Here is a 14,211-nt window from a genome sequence, read left to right as displayed (position 1 = left end):
ATCTAAGTAATGTTTTTCATGGATCTTCATAATTTACCAATGATTTTGGCAATTGTATGTACGACTATGAGTTCGAGCATGAATGGCTATTATCATGGAATGTTATGCTTGATAAATATGAGCTGCAAGAAAACAAGTGGTTGAAAACTTTATTAGAATTGCAAGAAAAGTGCGCATTGGTGTATGGGAGAGATACTTTCACTGCTGATATGAAAAGTACACAACGTAGTGAAAGAGTGAATAATGTGCTCAAGAAATATTTGAAGCCGGAGCATAATATTTTGCGGTTTTTTTTCGAGCATTATGAAAGAGTTTTGGCTGATCGAAGATATGGAGAGTTGTGCGTTGATTAAATGATGACAGATTCAACTCATGTCTTAGCTATAAGTGTACATATGTTGCATGGAGTTGAGCTATACACTCTAGAAGTCTTCTTACTCTTTCAAAAATAATTTGTGTGAATTCATAATTATAGTACACACATAGTTGGCAAGAATTTTATGACATCAGAGTACATAGTAGCATATAGTTCTGAACATAATGAGCACTTAGTTAAATTTGAAGCTTCTTCACACAATGTGAGCTATAGTTGTAAGAAGTTTACTTTTGTTGGGATTTTGTGTGCTCATGCATTGAAAGTACTTGACAAGAAGAATGTGAAGAAGATTCCATCACAATACATCTTAAAGTGATGGACAAGAGAAGTAAGAACTTTGGGTATTAGTAGTTATTAAGGAAATGAGATTCATGGTAATTCTAAGGAGTCGATTGGCAAACGGTATTAACTATTGCAGTAAATGATGAAGAGTTGACAAAGTATGCACATGAGTGCTTGGTTGAGATGATCAAAGGTTTAGAGCTAATAAAGAAAAATCGGAATAAGAAAGAAGAGAGTGACTTTGTCCAGAAGACAAATGTGGTTGAAAGTGAAGTGGTTGAGAGAATCGTTCACTCTAATGCTGATCAAACATCAACTATGCGGGCAGTAAAAATAAAAGCTATAGTTAGTCATCCTCGTAAAAGATTCAAGGACCCAATTGAACAAAAGAAGAGTAAAGAACCAAAGAAATCCACAAGAGCTCCCGTAAGAAGAAAAATTCATATGCAGGTACAATTCTTATCATTCTAAATTGAATTAGTCAATATAGCTTATTATCTTGATGTGTGGTTCTATTTTTAAAACATTTACAGGAATTTCAAAGCAGAGGTGCCAATTTAGTGACACAAAAGAGTAGTGGATATGGTATTCAACCATCTGATGTTGTGACTCAAGTAAGAATTTGTGGATATGTAATTGGCTTTGTTATATTCTCTCTCTTTTTTGTTCCTGCAATTTTCTAGTACTATAATGATGACAATTGAGCACATACCATGTTCCACACAAAATAATTTTTTGTTCATCTGGAATTCAATATAATGTCATCAACTAGTTTAGATGCAGGTCTATCAAAAAATTTTTTTTGAAACGAGGTCTATCAATATTAAATCATCATTGTGTTTTGGCAATTGGTTTGTTAACAGGGTCATAATATGATGGGGGATTTGGATAGAACCTCAAGTTGGCAAGAAGATCTTTCTTTCACCCAGTTGCTTCAACTTCAAGTAAGTAATGTATACATTATAATTCCTTTGTTATTTTTATATAGTTGACAACTTTCATTAGTTTATCATTTTATTAATTGAATTGCTTTTGTTATAGGAGCCATTAACACAATTCAGTACTTTATCGCAAGAGGAAGAACATCCAACACAATGGGGAGATTGAGCAATATCAATTTGCATGTCCTTCTGATTTTGTTGGAAATGTTGATATACAAGTTAAAGATCGAGGAGCACTATGCTATATGCTTCTTCTTTTTTGACAAACCCATATGCTATTTTGTTGAACATTGAAAGATTGGACAAATATAAATAGAGATTGTCAATCTTAATGTCACAGCCCCGAAATTTCGAATGATAAAAATTTGAAGCCATGAAAACTCTAAACAATCTCAAATATATTGAAATCATCTTATAATAACAGTGTATTGAAACTAAGTCCATAGCAGGACTCAGTCGACTTGAATAATACATAACTAGTTTATACCTCAGTATTATAACCAATGGAAATGTAAAATTCACTCAATCCTCACCACAAACAAAAGTAAGAAATCTTTAGAGTAAGCCCTCCGAATATACTAATCCCCACCTGCAGAACTATCCCGTACACCATCAAATTGGTGCACCGGGATTGTAAACACAAACCCGGTAAGCTTTTCAGCCCGTATGAGTAAACCAATAGTATAACATACATCGCATACAAATGAAATATGACAGATAATATTTCAAGACAAACGTACTCATGTGACACTGGGCAACCCATCTGTTACCCAATATCATTTAAAAATATATGTAATCATCAGACACTAGGCAACCCATCTGTTACCCAAAATCATTTAAAAACATGGGTACTCATGAGACCCAGGTAATCATCTATTATCCATCATGCAGTACACTGACAGACACTGTGCAACCCATATGTTACCCAATATCACTCAAAACATGGGTATTCATGAGCCCAAACAACCCATCTGTTACCTCTCATGCAGTACACCGACATGCACTTGGCAACCCATATGGTTACCCAAAATCATTTAAAACATGAGTACTTATGAGACCCAGGTACCTATCTGTTACCCCTCATGTAATACACCGACAGACACTGGGCAGCCTATATGTTACCCAATATCACTAAAAAATATGAGTACTCATGAGACCTAGGCAACCCATTTGTTACCCCTTATGCAGTACACCGACAGGCACTAGGCAACTCATTTGGTTACCCAAAATCATTTAAAACATGGGTACTCATGAGATCTAGGTACCTATATGTTACTCCTCATGCAGTACATCGACAAACACCATTTGTTACCCAATATCACTCAAAAACATGGGTACTCATGAGACTCAGGCAACCCATATGTTACCCCTCATGCAGTACACTGGTAGACAGACTAGAGCTTTAACTGAATCGTAACCGACACCCGGCAAAGGCTTAGTTCCGATTACTGCCAACAACGTCTGAAGACCAGAAAACATTTTAACAAGACTAAATGTTAAAACCACGTACAATATAACAATCCATACATGTTATTGTACTACAACCAAGCGACTCTTGCACAACAATATTTATATAGTCACTCCAATAATCCATTATACCGGAAGGTGCGTTATCTCCATTCCGGTCCCATTTTGCCACAATTAATCAAAACAATACAATCTCATAATTGAAATAAAAACGGTAACACTGTATAATATAGCAACCCATATATATGTATCATATTTACCATTTTGTACACATACACAAGCCACTATATTATATAGATGTCACAGTTTACTCTTTTTAAGAAATCATAAATATGAGTCACCGCCAATGGTAGACTTGTCATAGTGAGACATTCACCATAGTCCATAATCACTAAAATCTTTTAAAATCATTTATTAAAATAGCATTTCACTTACCCATGAACCGTAGATGATCAATTTCAAGTACTTTAAACCAAAACATATTTTTAGAACGATTTTTATAAGCTAGTGATGCAATGACTATGTTAACAACTCAAACTAAATTCAATAATTATAACACTACTTCGATCATGATGATCATTGTAAGGTTTACTCTGCTTATTTTCTGCGTGCAACTTCCACGACACGAAGAGCGATTCCCTCACTTGTTTTGTCGGTCACCTAATAGCATGATAAAGTGCTTATAAAACGATACGTATAATCTCAGGTGACAATTCATTACAGTTGAACATGGTTAATAAAACATTGTTCATGAAACACGGTTTATGAATCACTGTTCATGAAACACTGTTCATGAAACACGGTTTATGAATCACTGTTCATGAAACACTGTTCATGCGTCGCCGCCATTACGGTGAGCACCGATGATCACCAAAATTGTCCACCACAATCTAAACAACATTTCCAACAACTTTCTAGTTGACACCAAAGTCTAAATCGAAGCCTAAACAGTCCAACCGACGAAGAACATTAACCCGACACTATTCACAGACCCTAGAAAAAGAAATCATCAATTCTGCTTGTGTGTTTCGAAATAGATAAAACTATTTTAGAGGGTTGATATACATCCTACAAGCTTCAAAAAACAAGAAAAATCACCTTGATTGGTTGCCGAATGAGAGATTTCTCCTTACTTCTTCAAATGGAACAGTCGTTTTGTTTCTTCATTTCTGGTTTTCAAATAGCTCGAATCTCTCCCAAACACTAACCCAGATCGGTAGGGGACGAAGAGACAGTTCCAACGCCACCGGTCTCACTCAATTTCGTCGCCTGACGACGGAGATATAGCCGGAGAAAGATTCAACAACAAATAGGGAAAAATCGCGTGAACAGTACCCGAGCTCGGGTGAACGGTAACAGAGCTGATTTTGAGAAAACAAACTGATTTTCTGATTTTTAATTTCCTATCTTTCTTTTTATACTCATCCCAATATCGGAAACCAAACTTCTATTGCTAACAACTTTCATATACGACATCCAATTAAAACGTGTCACGCGTCTACGAACTCGTATTGACGAACTCTATGACTTTCATGAATGAAGTTTTCTGATATTCCTAACGGATAAAATGTCAACTTTTGACCCCTAACGGTAACGTTTCTGAGTATAAATTGCTCGAACACTTTCATTTTCTCCCTCGTACTATATAATCGGATCACTACCAATTTAAATATCTCCGAACAATAATTTGAAAATAATTATAAATTTTCGGGATATTACACTTAACGTGTTATCTTATTTTTGGAGAGTTTCCATCTTCTGATATTGATGCAAGTAGAGATTACCCCAGTCTTGTATATTTTATCGATCACCCATGTATTTGGCAAACACATTGGTAGCTTAATAGTGTACAGAGACCGGATATGTCTACATAAAAATAGCATAAATGAAGAATCATGGGTGACATTGGAGCAAAGAAGTACAAACTAAACATTTCATTAGAAAGATATAAATATATATATATATATATATATAAGAAAAATTGTATCTGCATTATACATTTTTCACTAGATTACAAGGACAAGCCTAACTCAATTTTTTCACATATACAAAGCGGTCAAAAGGTTTTGTTGTATTCATGAAGACTCTATTTTCTTTCGGTCATGTTCCATAGATTCAGATATAGTAATTACACAGTAGCAAGAAGATCCATGTTAACCAGCCAGTGCTACTGGTTACTCATTTTCTCTGTAGCTTTTGTTGAAGGCATTGTTCCGAAAACATTGTCCCATTAGGAGGAAGTGATCCCAAATCCCTTACTTTGAACTCTGAAGTGATGGTTTAAGTGATATTTCTTCATATCTTGAGTTAATCTATTGGATGGCTTCCCATGGTGCAGGTTGTATTGAGTAACATCATATGCTACATATCCCAATAAGGTTCCTCTAAAGTCTAAACAAAGCCGGAGCAAACAATGCGAACATTTTCAACTGGATGGCCAATTAATGAGCCCCTGCACAGTAATAGCATTACCATCAAACTCAATAGCAAGGGAAACCATGACATCAAAGTTGGTATTAACTTTAGTAGAAGAAACCAATTAAAGATATTATATTCTCCATGTTTCAAAAATAGGACATTGGAACTCACGAATTTGCTGCTTCTTTGAGCCCTTGTCAATGGCGGGGATAAAATTTGATGGTATAGCTTGTCCCACAATATTGCTCTCAAATAAATTTTTTCGCTGATCCTTTAGGCAGCAGCTCGATGAATCTGCATTGTACAAATAGAGAATAAATTACAGATAAGAGAACACATAGTTGCATTCACAAAACCTGGAGGTTCATCAAGTAACCTAAGTAACTGTGAAGAGTCATACACTGTAAGCGTTGCACTGAGGAAAGTAAGGTATTGACAAACATAAGCAGGTATGAGCATCATGCATATTATCGGTATACTGACATGTTACATAACATGAGTAGTTTTTGTGGTACGTAATATAATGGAGATGATAAAAACCTAAAACATATTCCAAAAATGAAATTGTGACATGCCTAACTCAATTGCTCGGTAAAATAGAAAATCCATGAACTAAACATGCCTATATTTCCTAATACAACACTCAGTAAAATGATTGCTCTTAGTTAGAATAAAGTAAACTATGAACAATATCTTATTTACAATGCAGAATTTTCACTAGCTTTCACCTAGAAGAAACAACCATTCTTTCCATATATATCCAACAACGTACATCATCTCACGTTTTATCTGTAGTTTCAACCAAAACAAGTGCGAAGTGAAGGTGGTTCGTCGTATCTTGATATGACCAAACCCTCAAACTGAAAATTACAACAACAATATTATCAATTATAACAATCTAAACCAAGATTAGATAAGTGGTCATATTTTATCTCAGCATTAAAATCAAAACCCAAATAAAACTATCAAACCCCAAACAGAAATTCATAGAATCCAGGACTGAAAGTAGACTAATTTGTTCTTCAGTATAACACCTAACTTCGAAATATATAAGATAACAATTAATCATCATAATTTGATTTAACTCGAGGGTTTGTACCGAGTTTTAAAGACGATGACACCCTATTTGACACGGGTCATACCCTCTGAGCATTCTAGATAAAACTCAATTAAGCTGTTCGGATTCTAGTCTTCTGAATCTCCCCACCTGAATCCGTAAATAGTTGCTTCTTGTTCCATATTTCTGGGATACATATTCAATCGTTGGAGAGAGAGAGAGAGAGAGAGAGAGAGAGAGAGAGAGAGAGAGAGAGAGAGAGAGAGAGAGAGAGAGAGAGAGGAGGAGGAGGAGGAGAGATGAGGGAGTTCATAACGCCGTAATACTAACGTTTCGACTTTCCTATGTTAAGAGTCTTTTTTACAACCTTAAAAATATTAATTAGAAAAATACACGTGTCGATGTATGATTGGCTGACAACGAAAAAAAAAGGAACTCGACTACTGGTCTGTTTCACAACAGGAAGAGTGAGTTGTTGGAGCCCTAAGTAGAGAAGATTAAGCAACAATTCTCCAGAGAGAGATCCAAGAATGGACAAGATAAGCCAGGCCTTTGAGAAGGTCAAGATGAACCAGGCCTTTGAAAAGGTCAATACCAAACAAGCCTTCGACAAGATGAAGATGCTCGTCGGCATGGACGTCGACGACGACGACGACGAAGAATCCGCCGCCGCCGCTGCAGCAGCATCGTCGCCCTCCGGTCTGCAGCAGTACCAGGACTCTTTAACCGACGACTTCAATCGCAACTGCACCTTGTCCACCAAACAGGTACACACTCCCATCGCTGCTCAGATCTACCTGCATTTCTTTGTTTTCGTTTCTCAATTTGAGATTTGATTTCGTTCTTGTGTGTGTGTTTGTGATTCTACAGAGGTTTTATGGCTTTGCGATTTGCTTGGCTGCTGGATTGACTTGTACTCTCCTGGTAATTTTTTTTTCATTTATTTCTGTTCTTTCTGTATATGCTTGCTTAGTTCTATCATTGAAATTGCTATTAGTTTCTTGGAATTTCGTTAGTTTATATCGAAATCTTTGTGTTTGATGCTCCAAATTTATGCTATACGACTCGACATTGCTAAATTCTAGGCATTAACTCGGAAATCTATTAGTGCATACCGAAATTCTAATATAAGACGAGCTTGAATTAATCAGGCATCGGTAGCTCCGTAGCTAGGATCCCTAATTAGGCAACAGCTCTCTTTGTGTCTGTTACATTCGTAGTTTTATCATTATATTGTTGTTTACATGGAATTCTGTTAGTGAAACCCGAAACTAGTGTTGTAGGCTTGAAATTTATTCTATACGAGGTTAACTTAAAGTAGGCATCAGTAGTTACGATCTCTAAATTGGCAACTATTCTCTTCATTGTTGACCCGAAGCTCAAATTTTCATTGGGTCTTATGTTGGACTGTCTGGCTGCTATTCTGTATGCAAGTATGAGGGACAGGCTTAGAAAGAGCACCAGGATCTATCTGTATAAGCACATTACCCTTAGTCTGGTCCTCGCTCTCCACACTGTAGAAATCAGGTTCTCTGACTATTGTTGCCACCTTTCCACCCAGAGTTGTTGGAGTTGATTCTCTGCAACTTGGGGGATTAACTCTTTGTAATGGCCAACATTTTTTCAATAGTTGCAATGCACCTGGTTGTTAACTAGAGTGGATCCTTTGATGTAATTTTGATTTTGATATCCTTGATTCCTTGGCCGACTACGAAACAATCACAACATCACCAGGAGACATAAGTTTCGATTTTTATATGTACTGGCATTGTAGTCAGTATCAGTCTATGTTTAGTAAGGACGGTATTCGAGCAAAGTAAAGTAGAATAAAGTATTATTCCATTATGTGCTATTTATGTTAGTTTCTGGGTCTTAACAAATTTCAATGTCAGCTCAGTTAAATTACCTTTTCTTTTTCTTTTCTTGTGACAGTCTATGCTTGTTTTCTTCCATCCAATCAAGTTTGCAATTATGTTCACACTTGGAAATCTGCTTTCACTTGGAAGGTTTGTGTACATCTGCTTCTCAATTTCTATGTTGTTGGCCAAACACAGCAGTTTCACATTTTTGTTTGGCCGGACTTTTGTAAGCAATTGTTTTGTGTTTAATTTCATATTTTATCTCTGCTTGGGTATCAGAGTTGCTTTTGCAATTTGAACACAATGCCATAGGCATTCTTCCATCAAAAATGAGGTTTGCTATATTCTTCAGATCGTCACTTGTCATGCTAATCATTATGATTTAGAGTGAAAGATAAGCTCCATAAGGTTCTAAAATATACATGTCCCGTGTTGCAAGTTTTGTGAATGTTAACAAATGATATCAATCAATATCGAACAACTTGTCATTCTACCCAAAAATAAAAATAAGGATTAAAAATTGGAACACCTCATCTGCTTATATAAAGATAAGAGAACAAATTATTCTCTTGATGTTTAATCATTCTTTTATCGTTCATTTTTGTTTTTCCAAGGATGTTTTAGTCCGTTTTCGTGTAGGACCAATTTTTCCAGGAACCTTTTTTTTATTTAAGATGTTAAGTGAGGACCCTTTTGTATGGCAGCACAGCATTCCTCATTGGACCTAAACGGCAAGTCTCAATGATGCTAGATCCTGTTCGCATTTATGCAACAGCCATATACCTTGCGAGCATAATAATTGCATTATTTTGTGCTCTCTATGTAAGTTTCATTGTGTCTTCGCCCCTCCTTACAGTTTAATTATTTAGTATATATGGTGTTATTATCTTCCCCTGGAATTATTTCAGATGTTAACTGATTATCTTGTTTTCATTGGACAGGCTCATAATAAAATTCTGACACTTCTGGCAATAATTTTGGAATTTGGTGCATTGATCTGGTATGCGATATGAGTACAATTACAGTTCTCTCAAGTTTCATCTACTTTTTTCGTTGCATTTATATTTTCGCTAGTTTCTTCGGTTGTAGGTTTGCTAATTTCCAGAATATCCTACATATGTTCTTATAAATAAACAAGATGCAGATCTAGGATATTTTTTCAGGGCAAGATACTGTAACAACCTATCATTTGTTGGATTTTTGAGATCGTGAAAAGTGTGTCAATAGCAACAAGATGATAAGTTTCTTTGTTTCAAGTTTCAACATATATTTTGAATGAATTGAACAAGTCCTAAAAGCATAGAAATGATACAGGAGTTTATCCCTAAATCACCTGTTACACAGCTAGCATGCTATAAGTGTCTCCACCCTCAAAAGAAAAGAAAAAGAACCCCTGATTGTCATAGAAAAGGCGAGCGACTGTGGTTTAGTTCTTTTGGTTCAGCAGTCCCACATACAATTTTTAAGTTTCAAGAAATTTAATCTTTTAGTGGATTAATAAAAATCTTAAATGAAAGTAATATGCCAATATTACATTAGATATTCTTTATGTATTCGACTAGTGTCTTTTAATTTTGTTTGCTGCCATTCATTTATATCCTCCTTGTTCTTTGAGTGCCAGGTACAGCTTGAGCTACATCCCTTTTGCAAGGTCTATGGTGTCGAAGATCATGATGAGTTGTTTTGACACTGAATTTTAGGTTGATACTCCGCAACAAGGAGGCTTGTGGTTCATCTTCTGGAGGAAATTGATTTCTTGTACACATTTGAGTTTTGTGGTACATAAAATGAGTTAGAATACACGGACTTGAAATGTAAATTGTATGATTGAGATTACTAATTTGTAACAAGGTAGTGTTTCACATATCCATAATAAGAGAATTATCAATTATGGCTATATTCTTCCACGAATGACTTCCAGAGATAGATCAATATCATAGAAGAGAAACTACCGCTCACATCACCAGCTCCATCAAAACTCGGAATGAATTTCCAGGATCCCTCTGTTTCAAGTTTCTAGCCATTTACTAAGAGCTCATTCTTGCAATTGTTGAATAGTTCGGATATTTCTTCTCCACGTTTAACAATGCACAACCAAGAATAGAACTGCAACAGCTTGATTATGGGAGAGAAAAATGGGCTTTGCAGAATTCTGAGCTACATGGATAAACCATAATTATATATCCTCTAGTGCTAGTATTGAACATGATAAATAGGTTATTTGGTGGGTTTATTGGTTTTTGGAGCTCTGGTCTCTTTAACTAAACATTCTGGAATGGAAGAAGCATCATGAAAAGTAGCCTTCCTTAGTCGTTGTGCAAGGTACTTCTAAAATCGAAGCATAATAAGCCTCCTCACCTAAAGCTGCCTTTGCCGCCGGCACCAGCGCCCATGAGGCTTTACTTGCTGCACCTGAGGTGATAGCTGCTGCCTGATAATTGTGATTATATTCGTAGCAACAAAGCACTTCGATCAATATTGTGAGTTCTTTTTCGTTCAATTAAACTTTAACATCATCTTATGGGCCATTCAGAAAACCTGATTAAGGAAGATGCCACATTTCTGGTCATGACTTGGAGCATACCCCGGTATCCAAGTGCTCACTAATTTCCTAAACTGTCGACCACGAAACTAGTCGGAGTTAGAAACAAATATGATTCTAAAGCTATTGCTGTCGAAGTGTCAAGTATTAAACTAATCGAGAGAGCTTTGCCTCAACTTGTAATCTGGGTAACAAGAGCTCAGGTCAACTTTATTAGCTAGGGCGGACTAAAGGTCGAAACTTGCGAATTCACACAAGTATGAGAATATTGGACTTACCTATGTTACTACTACTACTACTACTACACAAATTTGCCAAGAAACTTATCACAAACTAGCGACATACATACAAAATGATCAATCAAATCCACAAGTTCACTACTGCTAAACTGGGAGAGCTTTAGGGCAGGCCTCCAGATTGGACACAGAGATGGTCTGTAACTTGCAGTCGGTCGTAATGAACTGGGAAGCAGCATTATCTTCAGTGCTGATTGTCTTGATCAAATTGAGTAATATGTGCTCTAACTCTACGCCCATCAGTCCACTCATTAATCCTAGCCTTAAGAGCAAGAGGGTTCTGGCAAATCTTTTTGAAAAGCAGGAAGTTCTTCCTTGGCATCACAAAATCTCCTTCCCTCAGCTTCAAGCTTGGGCAATAATCACCAACTGCAGGTCTTGTTTCCTGACCTAGCTAGCCAGGGAGTGAAATGATGAAGAATAAGATCGATGTCCAGGTTGAGGAGAAGAGCCTTTACAAGGATTGAACAACGTATCACAAGCCCTTTCACGCTCATGTCACATCAATTTACTGCAGAAGAAAGAACTGCGATAATCCCATTCAATTTATCGTAATTAAAGAGACAGACGGGAAACAGAGATATCCAATTACGAAACGTGTACATTTCGTAGCTTTAGATGATGGCTATATATGGTTAGAATACATGGAGACTTTATAAACTTGTAACTTGTATATTCCATGGTGCTATATATTTACGTACAGATGAAATTTGTCAAAACTCATGTGAGACAAGCCAGTTTACAATGATTTAGTTTCAATTGATTTCACATACACATATTAACTACTACATGAGACCATGACGTTTGTCAACCCGATTGTATTAATATAAGGCAAAATTACTAAAATACACCCTAAAATACCTCTTCAATTTGGCAAAAATTACTGATTTACACTCTCACCGTTAAATTTAACATTTTTCATCCAATTTGTGGTCACATGTCATGCACATGATGGGCATTTTTGTTATTTAATATTTGTTTTATTCTAATAACAAAAAACACAAGGAATTTAATATTTGTACAATTATATTTGTTCACTCATTTACTTCATGATATTCTTTCTTTCTTAATATTTTTTCCTCACTAGTACATTAAAACATTCATCATCAGCTAATTAAGTGATGACACAAGAAAAAACTCAAACCTCTAAAACGGCAAAACTTTGGAAGTAGACTTGACGATTGCTAGAAACTATAGACATAATTTGCTAGTTTTAGTTCTTCACTTATGGTCATAATTATGTATTGTTATTTTGGAAAAACAAATTATCAAGTAAGAAAAAGTATCGTGAAATGAATGAGTTAGCAAATATAATTGTACAAAACTTAAATTTTTTTTACATTTTTATTATTAAAAAGTGAAATAAAATATTAAATGAAAAAAATGTACATCATGTGAATGACATGTGATAACTAATTAGATGAAAAATGTGCAAATTGACCTTTTTGCCAAGTTGAGAAGGCAAATTTTCGCATTTATACGTTTGAGGTATAAATTGATAATTTGAATCAAGTTTAAGGTGTATTTTGGCAATTTTGCCATAAAATAATATAAAGCATAGTAGCATAGCTTAGTGCAACTTGGGATTCCCATTGTTTTGGGGTTTCATATTATATGCTCACATCAGTCACATCTATTGATGCTTCGGTCACATAACTTCACATTTACGGGGTATATTGTATATAGATTTGTATGTACATATTTTAATTGATAAACTTTCTAAAAATTCCACGGACTCTTTAAAAAATACACAAATTTTCATAGAATTATCAAAATCATTGATTTCAACCACAAACTTTTAATAATTCGTGAAATCTAGATAATTGATATTGATCGACTCTCATAAATTTCTCAGTACTCATAAAAAAATTGACACTAATTTTTTTTGTTAGTTATGAAAATAACGCATGGTGACTGAATAATATGCATACCATGTCTCTAAACTACAAGTCCACAGTTCCATGATAATTTTCTTCATTTTCGGGTGCCCGGTGCGTCTTAAGTATCTAGATTGGCCATATGGGTTTTCTGATGCCTCATGGGTGTTATTGGATGGAGATTAATGCATCCTAGAATTTTTTTCTAAACAAATTTATTGGTTGTGTGTATTACAAAAATACAAAGTCATTAGAGAATCTCAATTATTTAAGAAAATTTAAAAGAAACCCTTCAAAATTAATCTATTAACAAATAGGTACTAAAAATGGAAGTAAATAAATTGTTCATAAAGTTTCAAGCTAAAGAAATCAGTGTTCATGACACATTGATATGATTATTATTCTCTTTTCTTCTTACGTACTTCTTTTATCGTCATTGTTTTTATTGTTAGCATTGAACATGTTTTCACATATGAGAATGAGGTTTTAATAAGTGTAAAGATACAAGGTAAGAATATAACATAAAGAAGAAGAAAAACAATCATGGGATCATAGGAATAAACATGGGCATAAACATGTTAGGTTGTAGGAAAAAAAAATCGGTAAAGAAAAGACAAAAAGAAAATAAAGAAAAATGGTGCAGAATAAACGTCTTTAAATACAATGATAAAGTCCATGAAAATCTTTGGTCTAGAAGCTAGATAATTTTTGGATTGTGGTGTGTATAATTAATGCTACAAAGTCTATGGGATTCCATGAGTTTATAATTCCATAAGTATGAATGATATTTTGAATACCTACAAAATTCTATTCATTTTTTAAAGTCCGGATTAAATACTTGCAGACTTTCATGGATTCCATAATGACTTTTAAAAATACTAATTGAATACACCTAGACTTGTATTGATAATTAAAAGTATATATTAAAACTCCCACTAATTCCATATACAATACACCCCCTTAGTAACAATTTTTTATTAAAAGGTTCACACAACTTATACAAGAAATGAATAAAATGTGATGCCCTGTTGAATAAATGAAAGCAGATCGTGTGATGACAACATGTAACATGACCGTGGGAAAAGGACTAAAGATA

General features: G+C 35.0%; 1 protein-coding gene across 1 annotated transcript; it reads left to right on the top strand.

Moving 5' to 3' along the window:
• Positions 1–7,025: 7,025 nt before the first annotated feature.
• LOC126798895 (uncharacterized) lies at positions 7,026–10,273 on the top strand. The gene is made up of 6 exons (XM_050525979.1): positions 7,026–7,308; positions 7,412–7,465; positions 8,474–8,547; positions 9,105–9,222; positions 9,342–9,400; positions 10,022–10,273. The coding sequence occupies exons 1-6, from the start codon at positions 7,072–7,074 to the stop codon at positions 10,098–10,100; spliced, it is 621 nt and encodes a 206-aa protein (XP_050381936.1). The 5' UTR covers positions 7,026–7,071; the 3' UTR covers positions 10,101–10,273.
• Positions 10,274–14,211: the final 3,938 nt, after the last annotated feature.

Source organism: Argentina anserina, chromosome 1 (assembly GCF_933775445.1).
Source record: "Argentina anserina chromosome 1, drPotAnse1.1, whole genome shotgun sequence".
Taxonomy (NCBI): Eukaryota; Viridiplantae; Streptophyta; class Magnoliopsida; order Rosales; family Rosaceae; genus Argentina; species Argentina anserina.
Note: the sequence above shows the minus strand (reverse complement) of the source record. Positions and strands in the feature narration are given on the sequence as shown.

What these genes read in the sequence shown, in the direction of transcription:
- LOC126798895 (XM_050525979.1), top strand. Translation starts at nt 7,072, where the DNA reads ATGGACAAGATAAGCCAGGCCTTTGAGAAGGTCAAGATGAACCAGGCC. An exon ending in GATTGACTTGTACTCTCCTG is followed by an intron (nt 7,466 to 8,473) that starts GTAATTTTTTTT and finishes TTCTTGTGACAG; the next exon opens with TCTATGCTTGTTTTCTTCCA. An exon ending in GAATTTGGTGCATTGATCTG is followed by an intron (nt 9,401 to 10,021) that starts GTATGCGATATG and finishes TTTGAGTGCCAG; the next exon opens with GTACAGCTTGAGCTACATCC.